General features: G+C 37.9%; 1 protein-coding gene across 2 annotated transcripts in view; it reads right to left on the bottom strand.

The window, feature by feature from the left end:
- Nucleotides 1-21566, bottom strand: part of ATP2C1 (ATPase secretory pathway Ca2+ transporting 1) — a 167345-nt gene that overhangs the window by 23144 nt on the left and 122635 nt on the right. For both annotated transcript variants that reach the window (XM_073900231.1, XM_025882304.2), the window contains exons 17-21: nt 15477-15633; nt 12138-12308; nt 10749-10846; nt 1374-1424; nt 282-448 (exon numbers count right to left, since the gene is read on the bottom strand). In XM_073900231.1, coding sequence (XP_073756332.1) covers nt 282-448; nt 1374-1424; nt 10749-10846; nt 12138-12308; nt 15477-15633 — 644 coding nt within the window. The remainder of the gene's footprint in view (nt 1-281; nt 449-1373; nt 1425-10748; nt 10847-12137; nt 12309-15476; nt 15634-21566) is intronic.

A 21566-nucleotide genomic window follows, 5' to 3' on the forward strand; every position in this document is an offset into this window, starting at 1 on the left:
GCCAGAAAAATGTGACATCTGGCTGCACTTGGTAAATATTTGTTAAATGAATGACTTTACCATTTATTATGTCCTTTCCATACAAATAATATTCTCCAAAACTACACATTAGGCCATAAATAAGATTAATTAATTCTGGTAAAATAGTTTAGTTCATCCAATGCTGAATATCCTAATACACTGAATATCCCAATTCTTTTCCAGCTGAACTGTCTGGAGATGGGGTGCAGAAAGAGACGGGAAAAGATTCTCTGATGTACATTCACTGAAACAAAACTTACATTATGGTTTGGAAATCATCATCCACGAGGATCATGTCTGCTGCCTCTTTGCAAACATCTGTGCCAGTCTGACCCATTGCAACTCCAATGTCTGCAGCCTTCAGAGCAACTGCATCATTAACTCCATCTCCTGTCATGGCTACAACCGACCCATTCTTTTGTAGAGACTAGAATGGGGGAAAAGGGGATTCTGGTAAAAATATTGCTTCCACAAAGATAAGGGGATAAACAACTCCTATTTTTTTTTCACATAATAAAGATTGAAAAGAATACAGACCACTGATTTTGCAACAAACTTCAATATATGGAGGTCTTAAGATAAAGCTTAGAAAAAGTTGCTATTAATATTCTCATGTGTGAGAGCTATGTCTAAAGTCTGATCTCGAGTTAATTATGCAGTAGCGCTCAGGGGCAATTTTGCTTTGTAGGGGACATCAGGCAATGTCTGGAGATATTTTTTATTATCATGCCTTCAGGGATGCTACTGGCATCTAGAGGGTAGGGGTCAGGGATGCTGCTAAACATACTACAACACATAGGACAGCCCATCACAACAAAGAATCCAGTCCAAAATGTCAAAATGTCAATAGTTGTGAAGGTTGAGAAACTAATACAATGGAGGACTACTGTGATTAAGAACTTAAGCCCTTTAACTAATGGATACTATGTCAGTTGCTTTGTATATATTTAACCGATTAATATAAATAACCAAAACCTTTGAAATACTGTTCCCACTCTCATAACATTTCCTTTTCTTGTTGTATTTACTCAGTTTCTAAGCAATTACTGCTATTTACACTAGGACGATTTGGCTATGGACTCCTGTCAGAACATATGTCTACACTGTTCAGTTGTTTAAAGAAGGCTGTGTTGCAGATACTTCATTAAAGTTTTCTTCTACATCTTCCTTTGCTAACTAAATTCTCTATTAATGCTTCCACGTAAAGTTCTATATAAAAAAAAATCTTTTGCTTCACAAAACTTCCGACTTTAAAATGTTACATCAATATTCCTAGTAATGTAAGCATAATCAAAGACGAAAAGTAGCATTTTGGAGATAGAGATAAAACAATGTGAATCTTAAAGACCCACCTTAATAATTTTCATCTTATGCCTCGGACTAGCTCTGTAAAATACCGCAACCTGTTAAAATACAGGATACACTAAAAATCTTCAACAATATGAAATATCAGAATAACCCATGCACTTGTAACAATAATTTTTTAAATTACTGTACTTACTTTGTAGAGATCAAGTTTAAGCAATATACCATGTGTCTGTTAAGATATTCATTTAACATGGTCATTTCAAACTTTCCAATGGTACCACAGGAAATATACAATCTAAACAAGTTATCCAATTTATCCCATTATGTTTAAGCTCTGAAGAGAAAACAGCCTTATTCTTGAAATGTTTCAGAGACAGAGAAAGGAAAAACTCTCTTGCATCTATTTCTTCATTACACTGGCAAACAACAAAAATGGCCTTTTCCCTTTGTTCTGTCTTCAGGAAAGATAAAGAACAGCTGCTTCTCAATGTTTGTAGAACCTTTTTATTGTTGTTGTTTTTAAAGAGTGTTAACTGTCTGCTCCTTCTCTTTTATTCGTGTTAATTCTTTAGATTCTCTTCTACTGTAACTCCAACAGTTTATGTATCTCTCCAAACCATGCATTTAATTCCCTTTACTGATCCCATCTCCTGGTCTCCTAATACCCCTTCACTGTGCCCCAAAGGCAGGAATCTACAACATCCCCTGCATCCTCCACTTTTCCACATTGTTCTAACCTCATTTTTCACAAACCAAGGCCATCCCTACAGTCCTTCACATAGTACCACCACCAGGAGAGCCTAGACAGGGGTAGGTGTCTTTGCTTCTCCTTTCTTTATTCACAAAACCCCAGTTTTGAATGTCACATAAGACTAGACTTCCCACTAACTACAGGCATTCATTCACTGCTCTAGGTCACTCCCCCACGTTTCCCAAAATTTTTTTCAGATTTTTTTAAACGAATGTGACGTTGTATTAGTTTCATGTGTAGAACAGAGTGATTGAACAGTTTTGTACATTACACAATGCTTACCATGATATGTGTAGTTACCATCTGTCACCATACATTATTATAATACTATTGACTATTTTCTTTATGCTGTACTTTTCATCCCTATGACCTACTTAATTTCCTCCTCACTGTCACTCTTTCCAACAACACTTCCAAGTCATGGTGATTTTAATATCTGCATAATACATCATTCTCTTCCCTACTGTCCTAGAGGATTAGTTCATACTAAGTTTTCTCTCCTCATACTTTCAATTTATTCCCATTTCCAACCTCAGTCCCAGCTGACAACCTTGCTTCCCACTTCAAAGAAAAGAGAAGCAGAAGAGAATTTCCATAATTCCCACCAACCAGTACCTGTATCCAGGCACAATCCTTGCCTTCTCACCTTTTATTACAGATGAACTGAATATGATCCTAGTGCAGGTCAAATATTCTACCTTTGGACCTATTTAAGATCATTGCTCCAGAAATTCTCCCCCCTATCAAAATCTTTTCCTTGCTGATGCATCTTTCCCAACAGTAACATGCTGTGATTTTTTCCATTTAAATAAAAACAAAACTAAAAATTTCCCTTCTCATTTCGGCTGCCACCCTACTTTTCCCCTTCTCTTCATAGCAAAACTCCTCTGTACTTGCAGTCTCCCATTTCTCTCTTCTCATTCTTTCCTGAATCCATCCCCACCACGGCCCTGAAACCTCTATTCAAGATTACCAAAGACCACCCACATTGCTACCACCAATGGTCATTTCCCCTCACTTAACCTCTCAGCAGCACACTTACATAGCTGGCAATTCCCTCCTCCTGAAACACTTTCTTTGCTTGACTTCCATGACCACCCTATACTCCTCTGGTCTTCCTCCTACTTTTCTGGCTGCTCCTCTTGTAGAGGTTCCTCCCGACCTCCCTGAAGTCTAAATGTTGAAATATTCCACAACTTAGTTCTTTTTTTTTTTTTTATAAATGCATTATTTGTTCTTAGTATTTATTTATTTATTTATTTTAAAGATTTTATTTATTTGACAGAGAGAGACACAGTGAGAGAGAGAATACAAGCAGGGGGAGTGGGAGAGGGAGAAGCAGGCCTCCCACGGAGCAGGGAGCCCAATGAGGGGCTCGATCCCAGGACCCTGGGATCATGACCTGAGCCGAAGGCAGACGCCCAACGACTGAGCCACCCAGGCGCCCCTCCACAACTTAGTTCTTAAAGGCCCCTCTATAAGAGGTCTAAGAATCCCCTACTTCTCCCTAGGTGATCTCATCCAGACTTAGATTTAGATTTTATTATTATGCATTTTTGTCTCCAGCCCCATATCTCTTCTAAAATCCAGACCAATAAAATTAATCCACCTACCTATTCCACATTTCCTCTTGGATGTCTAAGACTTAAAATATCACAAAGTGAACCCATTATTTCCCAAAATACATGCTCCTTCACATCCTCTGCTAATGGTAAGTACATCCTTGTAGTCACTCAGGCTCTAAATTTGGGGAGTCATCCTTGATTCCTCCTTTTCTCTCAGAAGCCACAAGAAGTTTAACAGCAAATCTTATTGGCTCCATCCTCAATCCAGAATTCAACCACCTTCTTCTAAGCCCATTGCCAACACTCTGGGCCAATACCTGAACTGATTTACTTCTGCCCTTGCCTCCTGCAGTCTCTTCTGAACACAGTGACCATAATGAAATTGTTAAAATAGAAATGAGATCACATCCATCCTCTGCTCAAAACCCTCCAATGACTTCCTATCCTCAGAATGAATGCCAAAGTCTGTTACTACCTACCAAGTCCTGCATGAACTGCATGCCCCTTCCTCCTTAGTCACCTGAACTACACCTACACTGGCCTCCTCATTGTTCCTGAAACATGCCATGCACACTCACTTCAAGGTCTTTGCCTTTGTGTTCCCTTGGTCTGGAGTGCTCTTTCCTCAGATATGATATGGCCTGCCAGTGAGGCCTTTCCTAGTCATATTATCTAAAAATTTCAATCTACCTCTTCAATCATTCCACTCTCTCTTCTCTGCTTTTGTTGCTCATTAGCACTTATCTGACATAATGTACATATTTACTTATCTTAGACTATAAGTTCCATTGGAGGCAGAGATTTTTGTCTTATACCTTCAGTCTTCCATAAATACATACAAAATGAATTAATAAATCATTGAATGACTCTTAGTACCATCATATAGATTGTTCTCAGGTTTCTTCCCAATTTTAATAAAGGTCTAAAACAAATGAGGATTATTTTTTTAAGCAAAAGACTCAATTTAACTGTAATATCACATTATTACATATGCTTAGGTCCTCTAGGTACTATGAATCACATAATTCGTATTTGGAGAATATATTTCCTTTTAAAAAGAGTTCAAAAATTCACTCAGACTCTTTAGTGTGTCTTTAAAAAGGACTAAACTACATACGCATTGAAAGTATACTAGTTGTCTTCTAAGTGAAAATTCTACATTACTGCAGAAATTAATCATGTAGCACACAGTGCTTAAGTACAAGAGTGTTTAGCAAAGACTGCGGATTTTACAGAATATTTAAATAAAAGGCTAACTACCAATATACTCAGGTTGAACAGAGTAAAATTTTGCCTTTGTTCCACTGCAAATCATTTGAAACACTGCAAATCATTCCATTATAGTCACTGAAGGTTATCACTGACAATGGCAGCAAAGATGCCAAATGTTGGACTGAAAGCGTATTTCTTTTGTACAGGAACAAATTACTTGACATGCATCCCGTATACCTACCATTTGATGTAAGATTTTTAGCGTTTCAAAGCTTTGGTGGCAGCTCAAAAATTAGAGCAGCAGTTTTGAGACTAAGGAGATCTCAATGCAAAACTGAAGACTCACCTGATGTTTTGCATGTGGTACAGAGTAAAATCTGTTCTTAAAGCATCAGAAGGGCAGGTCAATCTTTTTAGTTGACTAAAAACACTAAATTTAGTGACACAAAATTATGGCCTAAAGAAATGAGATTTAAAACAAAAAAACAGAAAGGACTAAAGATTGAGCTACATCACTGTATCACAGAGCTAGGATTAAACTTGGGGGTAACTGAATTTCCTCTATTCATAATCTTTTCACCTTTATCATCTGTTTCTCTACCTAGAAAAAAAGAATATATTGATTAAAGGTAAAAGCACACAATACAATCTCTGTAGTTTGGGAGCAAGAGGGAAGAGGACAGAATGAAGACAGGATGGTAAAAGGACAGTGAAAAAAGTAGAACTTTGTCAGAAAAGGAGAGTGTTTAGGGAATAATATCGGAAAGATGAAAATCATCAAAAGAAGGGAGGAAAATCTATGTATTTGTCTCTTATCATGCCTTTTCAGTGTCATATTTGTGGTTAGCACTCAGAGTTCTGATAGACAAGGGTGTTAAAAAGAATAAAACAGTAAAGTATTAAAGGAGAGGTTAATGAAAAACGTTCCTGGCATTAAAATAACCTGCTACAGTTTCCCCAATCTTCCAGGAAAGATAATAAGATACCTGATGCATTTCAGAAAAAAAAAAAAAAATAGGTGACTGAAATAAAATATTTACAACCAACCAAAAATTAAACAGCACACAGATTAGGATTAAATTAAAGAGATTTGGTTAATAGGTTTGGTAGAAATACAATTGGAGGTACTACTATAAAAAAACAAAGAAGAAAACAGAAGGTCCACTTTTAATCACTAGGAAATATAGGACACACTGGAAGAATTCATAAACAAAAAACAATGAGAACACCCAGTTGGACTTTATAAATATTAAGCAAAATTCAGTTTCCATACTACCCTTTAATTAGCTCTAAGTCAATAGGACAGAGCAATGTTAGATCTGAAATAAGACTGAATTACGGAAAGAGAAAGCTAAAAACCATTTTAATAAGGAAAAGAGTTAAGGCAATTTAGTAGATGTGGGAAGATCTCAGCAAGCTGGCAATTTAGAAGAAAAGTTTTTTGCTTTTAACACTAATAAAAGAAAAGCTATTTAAACTGATATGAAGTAAAAACATCAGAACAAGTATACATGTTGGCTATAAGAGAGTTCCACAAACACAAGATGAAGTGGGAAAGAAAACAATGTTGGGGGAAAAGGGGAGTCCAGCTAAGTCCAAAGAACTAAAGTAACTCATTAATAATATTTGGAGAAAAGATTTAGGTATTCAAAAGAAATACCTGGAAGGAAGCCCTCGTATTTATGGAATTCCTCTTTAGAGTAGGATGACTTTAAGTAATTCAACAAGCTTCTAACAAGGCTTAGGTTTTACATTATTTTAGTCTCTTTGGTATAGTATCAGGGTATCTTCCATAATTAATGCACAAAAACTCTTATCTGGAAAAGATGTAATTTGTCCAGGCTCATGGTATAATTTGTAATTTGCAATTTGCTACTTCCTTCTCTAAGTACCTTTAAGTCGGTTTCCAGAGTTCATTAGCATTTTTATCAGAGAGCCTAGAGAATGAACCAAGAAAGCAAATAAAATGAAACTTCAAATCTGTCAGTTTCACTACTTGTTACCATCTCTGGGAATAGGTTTGGAAGAAAAGGTTGAACAAAGGTCTAATGGGAAAATGTTTAATTAACTGCAGATTTCACATATATTTACTAATGTACACTCTGCCCCAATGCCCCCGGGGTAACCTAATACAGAATTTATTTCAGAAATAAATGTCACGAAGAAACTATCAGCAAAGGACACACACACACAACGCACACAGTCCCACTCAAATATGGAAATAACTTCCTCACTAAATGTAAAATAAAGCAAATGCCCATCCTGCTCCCAGATGCTAGAAAACCGCATTCATGAGTAACTATAGCATGAGAAACAGAAAACATAAACGAGTAAAACAGTATATGTCTACTAGTAACTATACCTAAGGTCTAACCACAAATGAGGATGGAGGCCTAGGGACTTAATGCTACTGTATGAAGCATCATAGGTTGTGGCAATATAAACTAAAACCTCAGAGGACATTTCACCAATACATCTTAAGCGTTTTATAAATGTGTTGGTCATTGTCCAAACATTTCACCTGTAGGAATTTATTCTACAGAAATAATCAGAGATGGGCACAAAGTCGTGTACAATAATGTTCACAATGAATCAGTAAGCAACGGATGACCTCAGAGTAACAAAGACCTGGACTCCAGTCCCAATGCTACTGCCACCACTCATCAGCTCTGAGACTTCAAATAAGTATCCCAAATTCTCTAGGCCTCAATGTCCTCATCTGTAAAAATGGGGCTGCCCATCCTTTATAAGATGGCTATTAGAAGTAAATAGATAATGTATGTAATATATGCATTGCCTGGCACATAGTAAATGGTTGCTTATTGTTAATATCCTTGAAGTATTTTTTACAGTAACAAAAAATAAATGGGAGCTAAAATTTCAACAAGAAAATGATTATACAACCATGTATTTGCCGTGTGTTTATACACACACAGTATACTCAAGCAAAATATTGTGCATCAATTAAAAAACATGTTTTATAATAATCACTAATGATTTCAGGAATGCTGAAATTATGTTAAATGAATATTCACGTTTATAACACTATAAAGTGTTATTCAACCAGGTTTTGTTAAACACATTTTTTTTAAAAAGAAATGGGTTAATTTATTTTATTATTTTGGATGCTCTGTGGATGCATAGCCTCTGAGTATCTGGACTGTATTACAGGCAGTTTCCATTCTAGCTTTTACTTTTCTAGGTTTTGTTTTTCTACAATGAACATATACTTTCTTTTATTTTTTTATGTAGTGTTCCATGATTCATTGTTTCCATGTAACACCCAGTGCTCCATTCAATACTTGCCCTCCTTAATACCCATCACCAGGCTAACCCATCCCCCCACCCCCCTCCCCTCTAGAACCCTCAGTTTGTTTCTCAGAGTCCATAGTCTCTCATGGTTGGTCTCCTGCTCCGATTTCCCCCACCTTCATTTTTCCCTTCCTACTATCTTTTTTCTTTTTCTTTATTAACATATAATGTATTATTTGTTTCAGAGGTACAGGTCCGTGATTCATCAGTCTTACACAATTCACAGCGCTCTAATGAATAAATTTTCTAATCAGAAAATTGTATTATAAAAAGCTTTAAGATGTGGAAATAACCTAAGAAAATCCAGTGTCCTAAATATATAACTTGCACTTTTGAATGTAAAATAAGTGAAGAAGGTAGCACATTTTATTACTGTCAACAAATAGGTAGAATATGCCTAATAAAGTAAAAGTCAGATGATAAGCATTTATTTTAAAGACTACACAAATATATGTGCATAAATAGGTCAAGTAACAACAAGGACAAGAAATTCGAACTGTCAAGAACTTAGATACAATAATGCTGCCTATCCTTTATGGGGCCCTTCCTATAGGACCTATGTACCTACAAATCAGGCTTTGTGAAGTGCACCCCCCAAAGCATCCTAAGATAATAAATAATCTTACACCTGAAGGCTCTAAAGAAATTACTGTGTTAGGGAAGAGGAGACACTTGTCCTATAAATAATCTGCTAGAAAAGCATTACAATCAAAGGTAAAAAGGCATTTCAAAGAAAAAAAGCAGTCTTTTTTTTCAGCTTAAACTAAAAGGAAAAAAAGTCTTTTCAACAAATAGTGCTGAAACAACAACTGAACATCCATATGCAAAAAATTGAAACTTAACCCATTTCTCACATACATACACAAAAATGCAAAATGGATCACAAACGAGTGTAAAATCTAAAAATATTAAGACTTTTGGAAGAAAATATAGGTAAAAAAAATCTTTGTGACATTGGGTTAGGCACAGTATTCTTAGAGAAGACATCAAAATCATGATCCATAAAAGAAAGAAAAATGATAAAATAGACTTCATCAAAATTTGAAACTCCTGCTCTCTGAAAGAGTCCTAACAGAATAAAAAGATAACCCACAGACTAGGAAAAACTATTTTCAAAATTGAATATCTGATAAAGGACTTGTATCTATAATATATAAAGAACTCTCAAAATTCATTAAGAAAACAGACACAATTTTCTTAAAAACAGGCAGGGCAGACACTTCACTAAAGATATATCAATGGCAAATAAGCACATGAAGATACTCAACATCATCAATCGTGAGGGTGATGCAAATTAAAACCACAAGAAGATAACACTATCTACCTATTAGAATGGGGTGTGGCAGAACTGACAATCCCATGTGCTGGTGAGAATGCAGAGCAATTAGAACTTCCAAACATTGCTGGTAGGAATGTAAAATAATAAAGCCACCTTATAAAACAACTTGGCAGTTTCTTACAAGGTTAAGCTTATATTAACCATGTGACACGGCTATTACTCTTAAGTATTTATTCAAGAGAAATGAAAATTTATTTTCATACAAAAATCTAAACACAGGGGCGCCTGGGTGGCTCAGTCGGTTAAGGGGCTGCCTTCGGCTTGGGTCCTGATCCCAAGGTCCTGGGATCGAGCCCCGCATCCGGCTCCCTGCTCAGCCTGCTTCTCCCTCTCCCACTTCCCCGGCTTGTGTTCCCTCTCTCGCTGTGTCTCTCTCCATCAAATAAATAAAATCTTTTAAAAAAAAAAATCTAAACACAAATGTTTACAGTAGCTTTATTCATGATCAACAAAAACTGGAAATAATACAAATGTCTTCAAACCAGTGAACAAGTAACATTCACTCACACACTGGAATACTACTCAGCAATTAAAAGAAAGAACAAATTATTAATACACACAACCAACATGGATAAATCTCAAAGCATTATGCTAAATGGAAGAAAGAGATCCAAAGCCTCATACTATGAGATTCCATTTTTAGAGCATTCTGGAAAAGGCAAAATGATAGGGACAGAAAACAAATCAGTGGTTGCCAAGTACTAAAAGTAGAGAGAGGAGTTCACTATAAAAGGCACAAGAGAATGTGGGGATATGATGGAACTGTTCTATATCTTGATTGTGGTTGGTTACAAGACTGCATGCATTTGTCAAAACTTAAAACTGTACATTAAAAAGGGTAAATTTTACTGTATGTAAACAATACCTCAATTCTTTTTTAAGCATTTAATACTCATGTCACATTTAAAACAAAAGGGTAAGAAATACAAAGTAATGGTCTCTCACCACTCTGTACTTTATAAAGACAATTCAACCACTTAACCTCCATAGAACCCTCCTCAGAGGAAAGCTGACTCCTGCTCAAGTTAACAATCTGCTCTGGTGTTCAAAATGATCAAATACTCTCAGACATCGTAAACATTCTCAGTGATGAGACTGACTTCAATGATAAGATTCATCACGATCTGGATCAATAACCAGTGCTCCTGCCCCCCCCGGTCTGTTTCATGAAGGTAACAGTACAAATGGTAACACTCAGAACAAGGCCTTTCCATCTAAAAGGCTTTAAGTTTAGGCCTACCTTTGGTACTATTTGTGAAAGCTGCTGGACATCCATTGCATCTATTTCTTCTCCTGAGACTGACTGGGACGTTTTGGAATACAATCCCAGACGACTAGCTAAAGTGAAATGGGAGAAAAAAACATAATTGAACAAGTAAGTTTTGCTTCTTAGGCTAGTCAACATAATGCTCACTTAATATGATTTGTTATCCATTCTCTTTTTAAGTACAAAATGTCTTTATACCAAGAGATCACAAGACAAATTACTAGTAAGACAAAACTATTTGAATTAGTAAAAAATCTGGGGTTTTGTTTATTTTTGTTTAAATTTAAGAATAAAGAGTTTTCACAATTTAACCCACCATACCTAAGAACTGAAATAAGGCCAATCAGGTTTTGCTTAGTAGCTCAATTTTAATAAAGACCAGAATGCATTTTAAGTAAAGAATCTAAAGCCAGACAAAACAGTGGTGGATCTGTGATAATCATGTAGTTATATGTAAAAGAAAATAGATGTTGAAAAGCTTTTCTAGGTATAATCTTCCCAACAATGTTATGTTTCTGGTGACATGTTTTTCTTAGATAACATAAAGTGTGAACCTCCTATCCCAGTCTCTCCGCATAGTAATAAAATCAGAATTAATGGACTTTAGTAAACTGTTTATCAGTATGTTAAACTGTTAAACAGTTCACAACAGTTTACACAGTTTATAAACTCCAGATTACCTTTCAGTGCCCTTTTTTCCCATAAATATATTGGGGGAGAGGGGGTTTGCAGAGGGAAAAGGAAAATGAGAACCCCAAGCAGGCTCCATGCCCAGCACAGAGCCTGATGTGGGGCTCAATCCCATCACCCCGAGATCATGATCTGACCCAAAATCAAGAGTCGGATGCCTAACCAACTGAGCCACCCAGGAGTCTCTTCTGTTATATTCCTTAGGGTATTCTTAAATGGCATTCTTAAATGGCATTCAAACAATATAAGCATATATGTGATGTAATAACAGAATATAGACACAAGCTATTTCTTCCAAATCAGGTACAAATCAAAGTCTGTTTTGAAAATTATCAAGTTTAAAGGGAAAATTAAATTTCATGTTTCATGTGTATAATCTAGTGCTTTTATCCAATAGCATAGTGGATTATGAGGTTAAAAATAATCAACTATTCTTCTGTGAATAAAACATATGTGATTTCCTAATAATTATGTATTTTCAATTAATAGTACTATTTTAACCTAAAATAAATTTTTGCCCACATTTTTATACAGTGTGAATAAAAGAGTCCATTTTAATTGTACAACGTCAATATTATACGTATACATTTTATATCTAATGGTTCAAAGCTATGTACTGCAATTAATTTAAAACTATTAAGAGGTGGGGGGAGGGGACCAGCCTAGTTATACCAATTGCAACTGCAGTCTCCTGTGAGTCTCCAGTAATCATTTTTATCGATACTCCTGAGGCAATGAGTGTTGTAACAGCTTCTTTCACACCAGTTCTAGGAGGATCAATGATTCCCACCAGGCCAAGAAACGTCAGCTGTCCCAGTTCAGGACCAGAAGCTAAAGCAAGAACTGAGGAAATAATAAAATCCAAAAAAAGAAAATGTAAGTCACAAAAGCATTACAAGTTTCTTGACAAAAGCTAGAGACAAAGAAATCACTTAAGACTAAAATGTCATTGTAGTTATGATATAATCATTATATATAAAAATGTATTACATGTTAAGACATTAGTTTAATGGTTCTAATATGGGGTTGCTGAAAGCTATTAAATATTAAAAGGAATAAGACTAAAGAATTGTTAAGCAGAGAAGGCAAGTAAGGAGTGAATAAAGAATGTTTTTACAAAGTGACTACACGCAGCTCTTCTAAACATCAACTATTAGCTCTTTAGAAAAAATAATTAGGTATTTGGAGAACTATGGGTTTGTTGAGCTTTGAAAGTCAGTTTTAAACAGACACCTCTGAAGGGGATTGCTACGAATGTATCTTCATCTTTCCATTTTATAGGTCTCCAGAACAATTCAATAGCTTGAAGAGAAGGCTTTATTGATTAATTATACACAACATACAACAATTTTGTACATGACAAACCCTGGGAGGTAAAGTAATCTGTAAAGTGAATGCACAATCATTAGTAACAGTAGTTTGGATTCTTTCACTCTTTTCATAACTTAATAAGTATTTCTTATTTGTAACTTTGGTTCTCTAATAATATCTAACACCACCATATCATTATTGGGAGTTTCCCGTCATCCTCGAGCACTTAAGATATAACACAAAACACTGTTCTCATTTCCAAATATCATTTAACTTATTCTCAGAATTCGGAACTTCTGGTAACTACCTAATGAGTTAAAGGGATGTGTGTCCATCTGGAATATTATTGGACTGAACAATATACCAGAGAAAACACAAAAAAGCACACCAACTAAACATATGTAACTCATGGAGAAACTGAAAAGTCATAACCAGATTATAAGCAGTATCCATTCTTATTCAAGTAGAAGGTTTGAAGGATTAAATATATTTGGAAAACCAAGGTTAGAGGCAAATGACTTCTATTTTCCCAATGTCAGAGTCATACACCTAACTATTTATGTAGATGTGAGCCCCAAAGGCTTTCACCCTAGAAAGAATGAGACACTTGATAGTCCCTGGTGTCAGAACAGAGACAGAAGACTACAGAAAGGAATAGTGAGTATAAATTCGTGTGTCAGCAAACCCTAAGAAAGGGAGAGCAGCTCTTGGCACCCTCAGTGGAGAGGTGGTATTAGCCTAGAGTATCCTGTATTTATTTGTTTGCTTCCTTAGCACAAATGAAAATCTACCGCTACTGTTTGGGATAAGGTTAGGCAGACCTTTTTCATGAGGAGGGTCCCCAACTAAAACATAAAAACAAAACATACTCTAATTTCAAAATCAAGAATCATGTACTTGTATTACATAAGACGTAAACTAAGTACATATCAAGTTAAATCTGAAGTCCTTCTGTTCCCATTATGGTAATTTCAGGAGGAGGAAGAAAGCGGAGCTTAACCAAAGGAAAAGACATGAAGCAAGAAACAAATGAAATGACCAGAATGTTTCCCTAAAGCCCTGTGAAACAGGAGATTTTCTCCTCTACCAACTCTGGTCTATTTCACAATGTTAAAACACCAAACATACACAAACCTCCATGATCCTTCAGATGAAAAGAGTTAAAATAAAAAAGTGTGAAAACGGGGCGCCTGGGTGGCTCAGTCATTAAGCGTCTGCCTTCAGCTTAGATCATGATCCCAGTGTCCTGGGATGGAGCCCCGCATCGGGCTCCCTTCTCAGCAGGGAGTCTGCTTCTCCCTCTCCTACTCCCCCTGCTTCTGTTCCCTTTCTCTTGCTGTGTCTCTGTCAAATAAATAAATAAAATCTTTAAAAAAAAGTGTGAAACCTCTGAAACTTCTTTAGCGTCTCTAAACCCAAGCCAACTTTGGACCCTCTTGCTGTGAACTGCTAAGAATAACAAAACTCTGCCTTCAAAGCTACAAGAATATCTTTCTAAACCTAGCTCATTATAAGAGCAGAAATTCTGTAGATCTATCCAAATGTTTTATAACCACAGAAAGCCCTTGCTTAAGTGAACCATGAATAAGGGGAGTATTTTTTATATTAAGTTGCTTCCTCTTCCCAGGATTGTGCTTGACTTCAATTCTGTAAAAATAATAAGATTAAGGAGGCCAACTCTTCCAATTTCCTTGAGAGAGACTACCTAAGTATATATATTCCCCACAAGCCAGATGACTACCCAGAGTTTAAAACCAGGTATGGCCCCAACCCCTGCTTTTCCAATCCTACACATGCTGACCCTAAGAGAAACAGCCTAATATGTATGTGCATAGCAGACCCTCTCTCCACATCACTGTTCGGTCAGCAACACAGAAATAAAGCAGAATCTGAACACTTCTTTCCTTTCTGGTAAATGACAAGGGAAGGAGATCAGCAGAAGAGCAACAAGTAAGCAATCACCTCAGTTTAAAGGACAAATTAGAGGCTTAAAATGTTAATATTTAGGGAAGTATTTTAGATCTATTAATAAATAAGACAGTCAAAATGATGAAATAAGGAAGGAGTAATATCGTTTTATCTTCCTCCATTTCCCTTCTCACAAGAAAAACTTGTCTAAAATAAAATTTCTATCACCTACTCAGAGACCAAAGCAGGTCTGTAAGAAATAGAAATTTCACATTTTGCTACATTCCCAACTTCTCGTGTTTTGGGGGACAAATAGCCAACTAAAACATAACACTTCAGAAATGGCAGTATTCTACAAAGCCCGGGATCGAGTTGGACAGCTCAGATATGAAGCACGAAATCATCTAAAATTAAAAGGCATCACTGAGGAGTGTGCAGGGATGGGTGAAACAGGTGAATGGGATAAAGAGGGACTAATTTCCATTTATAAAATAAAAAGGTCATGAAGATGGAAAGTACAGCATAGGGAATATAGTCAATAATATTGTAATAATGCTATATGGTGACAGATAGTGACCACACTATAAATGGTGAGCACAGAGCAATGTATAGACTTGTCAAATCAATATGTTGTACACACCTGAAACTAATATAACATTGTATGTCAACTCTACTTCAATGTAACAAAGAAAGAAAGAGAAGAGAGGGAGGGAGGGAAAAGAAGGGGAAGGAGAAGGAAAAGAAAAAAGCATTATCTTTCCACCCTAGGGGACTATGCTGAAATGGCCTTACCTCGGAGTCCTGCAGAGCCCATTCGTGCCTTCTCTTGTTGGTAGAGATCTCTCTGTTGCTGGGTAAGTGTCAAGGTCTGCCCTTTGCTGTAGTATGTAGTGCAATACTTAATCACTTGTTCATAAGCACCCTTCATAAAACAAATCTCCGGTCCGTCCTAAAAAGAAAAAACAGCAAATAAATTCAAGTTAATTTCAACTTATACCTATCTGCCACTGGAGTCCAACAATACATGGCATGCATTTCTCATAATCCCCACAAGTTATTCAAGCCTAAATAAGGCTTTGAGTGGCACTTGAACTCTGAAGATTAAAAGTTCATTTGTGGAAGCTTTCTTTACCCTCTAGAGAAAACAGCATCTACTTCTCACCCTCACCTCCACACACTGAAGGCAATGCTATACGAAGCCCTGGATTAGGCACTCTAAGGGGATAGGCTTACAACCTAACAGGAAAAGGAAAGAGATCTATCATCAGCCCATAAGCAGTGGTTCAGGCTTTCCATTAGTTGCTATTATATGTACAAATGTATGTGATCTCATTTGCTTCTCATAACCACCTTGCAATTATGGGTGTCAAACCTTTTACTTTTTACCCTAGCATTATAGAAAAGCTTACAATGAAAAACTAGCCTGCCCAAACTCTTTCACCTCTAGTCCTACTCCACAGAGCCAAGCCAATTTTAAATCTTTTAGCTGTTCCTTGGTAATTATCTCCATGTTCTTAAATACATTTATACTGCTACTTTTTCACTGATCAATTTCATACATCATCCACTGTGACAACTTGTAGTTTGGCCACTCCTACTACCCATTCCTCCACTCCCCATCGTTACAATATAGTTAAAGCAAAAGTTGCCAGTATTCTTTTTACTTTATGATTCCTCACTGCTGAACAAACTACTAGTCACTAGAACAGTTCACAAGCATCCCACTTCTTGCAGGCACATAACAGAAATGTATTTCCCTGCCCTTCTCTCCCATTTTGAAGTCAGGCGTGACTTGTTTTGGCCGATAAATATGAGCAGTACTGTGTCACTTCCAAATGAAAATAATGTGCTATTCCTCTGGCCCTGCTAGGGCAGTGTGTGCTCACACTGAGATGCAGCTTCCATCTGCCTGGGTCCCCAAGTAACTAGTGAGCAGATATTAGAAGGCAGAGAGGCAAGAGGAAGGTATGATGTTGATTCCATAGCCTATATAAATCAAATATATTTCTTTTCCTGTTTATCTTTTAAAAAGATTATAACTTCCTCTTTTTTTATTTATTTTGGTATTTTTTATATGTTTAAATGAGCAAGGAAGCTATTCCTTCCACATCATTACTGAAGATCTCTTTCTTGAGTCTTGTTCTCCTTTTCTTTCTAGTTTGAGTTGGTCGATTTGTAGGCCTACTCCACGACTAGTATCCAGGAACTTCTCTTCACCTCTATCCTGGGGATTCTTTGCACTATTCTCCAGGTTAGAACTCCAGGTTTTAAGTCTTCCTTTTCCTTATCTACTGTCTTAGTCTTGGAATAAAATATCTGCAAGTATCTAAGAAAAGGTGTGTGGGATACACATTTTGAGACTTGAAATATCTGAAAACAGGGGTGCCTGGGTGGCTCAGTCGTTAAGCATCTGCCTTCGGCTCAGTTCATGATCCCAGGGTCCTGGGATCGAGCCCCACGTCGGGCTCCCTGCTCTGCAGGAAGCCTGCTTCTCCCTCTCCCACTCCCCTGCTTGTGTTCCCTCTCTGTCAAATAAATAAATAATCTTTAAAGAAAAAATAATCTGAAAACATTTTTATTCTATCACATTTTTTAAGTTCAGCTGAGAATAAATTTCCTCTCAATTTGAAGACATTCCTCTATTATCTTCCAGCCTCCAGACTCCAGTGTTACAACTGAAAAGCCTAAAGAAGCTACTTTAATTCCTAAACCTTTGTATATGATCTTCCCCTTGCCTCCTCTCTGGCCCCCAAACCTGTGGAAGTTTTCAGAATTCTCCTTAAGCACCCTCAAATTTCTTGATTATGGGCACTGTTGTGTTTATCCCTTTACCTCACCCTTCTTTAACATAACTTATTGTGCTGAGCAGCTGGTAGGCAATTTTACTCTAGAAGCTGAAGTCCTTCCTCTGAAAAATTGTCTGGTGTTATTTGACAAAATCTTCCCATTTTGGGGGCACCCAGGTGGCCCAGTTAAGTGGCCAACTCTTGGTTTTTGGTTTTGGCTCAGGCTCAGGTCGTGATCACAGGATCGAGCTCTGCATCAGGCTCCCCATTCAGCGAGGAGTCGGCTTCCCCTCTCCCCCTCCCCTTCCTCCAGTGAGCTGTGTGCAAACTCAATCTCTCTCACTCTCTCTCTCAAATAAATAAATCTTAAAAAAAAAGCTCCCCGGGACGCCTGGGTGGCTCAGTTGGTTAAGCGGCTGCCTTTGGCCAGGGTCAGGATCCCAGAGTCCTGGGATCGAGTCCCACATCGGGCTCCTTGCTTAGCAGGTAGCCTGCTTCTTCCTCTCTCTCCCTCTGCTTGTGCTCTGTCAAATAAATAAAATCTTAAAAAAAAAACAAAAAACCTTCCCATTTTCTGGACTCTCTTCCTGTTACCACTATTAGATGGGTGTTAGCTGTCTTATTTATTTTCTGATTTTTGTACCTTATCTTTCATATTAAGCACCTCTTTGAACTTTTGTTCCACTTCCTGATTCATTGACGTTATTTTTAAAATGTTCTATTTAAGGTATTTTGTTGTCATTTTCTATGGTCTTTGGAAATTTTCTTCAGCATCCAGCATTATCATTGTTTTGCTGAGACCACTTTCTCTGTTGATTTGGTCTGTGCCTTTCCTACTGAAGACTTTTCCCAAGTATCTAGCAATCCATGACTGTCCATTTACATTAAGACTGAAGAAATTAAAGGTCTAGAAGCTCCATGGGCATTGATAGGATTTATCAAATGATGGCCCTCACTCTAGGGTGATGAAATGATGACCAGCAGTCAGAAAACTCTACCAGTGAATGAAGAGTTTAGTTAGGAACACTCTGTACTGGGTCCCTGGGTGGCTCAGTTGGCTGAGCATCTGCCTTCAGCTTAGGTCATGATCCCAGGGTTCTGGGATCAAGTCCCACAGTGGGGTTCCTGCTCAGCAGGGAGTCTACTTCTCCCTCTCCCTCTGCCCTTCCCCCCGGCTCCTGATCTCTCTCTCGTTTGCTCGCTCACTCTCTCAAATAAATGAATTAAAAAAAAAAAAAAAAAAAAAAACTCTGTACTAAGGGCACCTGGGTGGCTCAGTTAGTTTAGCATCAGACTCTTAATCTCAGCTCAGGTCCTGATCTCAGAGTTGTGAGTTGGGGCCCTGGACTGGACTCCCACGCTGGGTATGGAGCCTACTTAAAAAAAGAAGAAAAAGAAGAAGAAGAATACTCTGTACCATTGGGATCTGCCTGGGACCAGTCAGCTTCTCTACAACTCTTCAATCTTCTTACTTATAGAGTGAGGGCAGGGAGATACCTCCCTACAGGCATTGTAAGAAAGTGGAGTTAGGGCTAGAGGCTTACCAATGACTTGACCTTAATCACTCTGTTTTCAGTTGTAAGCCTTAATTCTGCCCTCCACTCTTTTTTTTTTTTTTAAAGATTTTATTTATTTATTCCTGAGAGAGAGAGAGAGAGAGAGAGGCAGAGGGAGAAGCAGGCTCCCAAGGAGCAGGGAGCCCGATGCAGAACCCGATCCCAGGACTCTGGGATCATGACCTGAGCTGAAGGCAGACGCTTAACCATCTGAGCCACCCAGGCGCCCTGCCCTCCACTCTTGTCTCCAAGATGAGATTTCTGATATTCCACAGGGGTGAAAAAAGGGCTAATGATCTGGCCTCAAGAAACAGAAGGCACTTGGAGAATTTCAAACTGATCTCCTGTTTTTAGCTCTCTGCCTTAGTCCCCATCTTCACTCTGAATCTTCTGTATTTTCTCTTTTTTATGTCCTTTATGCATTGGTTGTCATTTTGGCAGGTTCCAGGGAGGAAGTATAAATAAATGAATACTGATATGCACAAATGAAAGTCTTTTTAAGACTATTTGAGCCCCTGGGATTACTTTTAAATTGGTAAATCTGTCACATCTGTGCCAGGCTGACCTCTTCTAGATCCTGAGTCAAATCAGTGGGTTTGGGTTTTGTTAGTTACATTGGCTGGTTTTATTTTGTAAGAGAAGCTCTTCAGATCAGTAAATGAGAATAATAATCACACAAATCTTTTCAAACTTATATCCTGCTCACTACCTATATCTATCTCCCACTCCCACAACTGAGAACATCAAACTGTAACATCAAAGTACAATTTCCAAAGTACAACTTTGATGAAGTTAGATTCAAAATTGCTGAAGTCAAATCATTAAACTTTACATGAGCCACATTATCTTGAAGTACTACTATGTGATCATACATAAAATGTAAAGAAACAGACCTTCCAAATAAACTCATATACATATTCTTGCTGTACAACTCTATATCAAGGGACATCAGCTGAAAATTATCTACTCTAATGCAATTTTTGAAAACTTCATGTTACAAGGTTTAAGTAGGCTCCATGCCCAATGTGGGACTCTAACTCACAACTGTGAGATCAAGAGTCGCATGCACGGTTGGTGTGCAGCCAGGCACCCCTTATAAAAAGCATTTTATTTTTAGTTTTATTTTCACTTGTCTCCCTTCCCAGTTCATAAAAGTTCCTTTAAAGATTAGATAGAAATCTTTTTTCCTCTCATGATCAGAGTTCCTGGCAGACACCTATTCACAAGTTCAATGTTGGCCAAATTGGCCTTTCTTTTAAAATCAAGTATGTTTCCACTGGGTGACTCAGTCGGTTGGGCGTCTGCCTTCGGCTCGGGTCGTGATCCCAGGGTCCCGGGATCGAGCCCCGCATTGGGCTTTCTGCTTGGTGGGGAGCCTGCTTCTCCCTCTCCCTCTGCTGCTCCCCCTGCTTTTGCTCTCTCTCTGACAAATAAATAAATAAAATCTTTAAAAATAGGGCCTGCGGGGTGGCGGAGGGGCAGGACCCACGGAACTCCTCAGGCGGCAGCGATGGCGGCTACATCGGGTTCAATTCAGTTGCAGTGTTGCACAGTGTTGCTGGCTGGGAAGCACAGCGCCTCTCTGATCTTCCTGACGGCTCAGGTGGATTACAGTTTTATGTCCTAGTTTTCTGCTTGGGAATCGTCCTCCCCTCGGGTCCCCTAGTGTTGCCCTAGTGGAGGAGTCGCTGGGCCACGATAGGGCTCAGTGGTCTCAGAGAGGATGACCCTCCCCTCTCTAACCCCGCGGCTGTGGACACACGGCCTTCCCTACCGTGTATTCTCTTTTTCGATCATTGGCCCATCATCCTCGGTGATGGCCCTTGTGTCCCACCACTGGGCCATCCCTCCATCCACACCATTCTCTCCATCCATTGCAACCCTTGCTACCACCCCGACCCCCTCATTGTTCTCCCTCAAGTTTAAACAGAGCAAGTTAGTAAGGTAATTCTGGACAAGGATTGAGAACATGGATCAAGCAGGTTTTAAATCAAGAGTTAACATTCCAACACATAAAAATTATTTATCCAACAGCTCCTCCCAGCGTTATTTACAATAACCAAGATATGGAAGCAACCGAAGTGCCATCAATAAATGAACGGATAAAGATGTGGGGTGTGTGTGTGTGTGTGTGTGTGTGTATACACACACACACACACACACACACAGGAGTATTACTCAGCCATAAAAAAGAATGAGATCTTGCCATGTGCAACAAGATGGATGGACCTAGAGGTATTATGCTAAGTGAAGTAAGTCAGAGAAAGACAAATACCACGTGATCTCACTTATATGTGGAATGTAAAAAAACCAACGAAGAAAGAAACCAAAAAACAGATTCTTAAATACAAAGAACAAACTGATGGTTGCCAGAGGGGAGGTGGGTGGGGGAGAGGTGAAGCAGATAAATGGGATTAAGAGGTACAAATTTACAATAATAAAATAAGTCACAGAGGAAAAAGAAAATCTTTAAAATAAAATCAATTATGTTTCCTACTTATGGGGGTGAGGGGAAATCCTCTCACTCAATTCATGTCTAC

Source organism: Callorhinus ursinus, unplaced genomic scaffold (genome assembly GCF_003265705.2).
Source record: "Callorhinus ursinus isolate GAN/ISIS: 27379988/994484 unplaced genomic scaffold, GSC_fseal_2.0 scaffold1, whole genome shotgun sequence".
Taxonomy (NCBI): domain Eukaryota; kingdom Metazoa; phylum Chordata; class Mammalia; order Carnivora; family Otariidae; genus Callorhinus; species Callorhinus ursinus.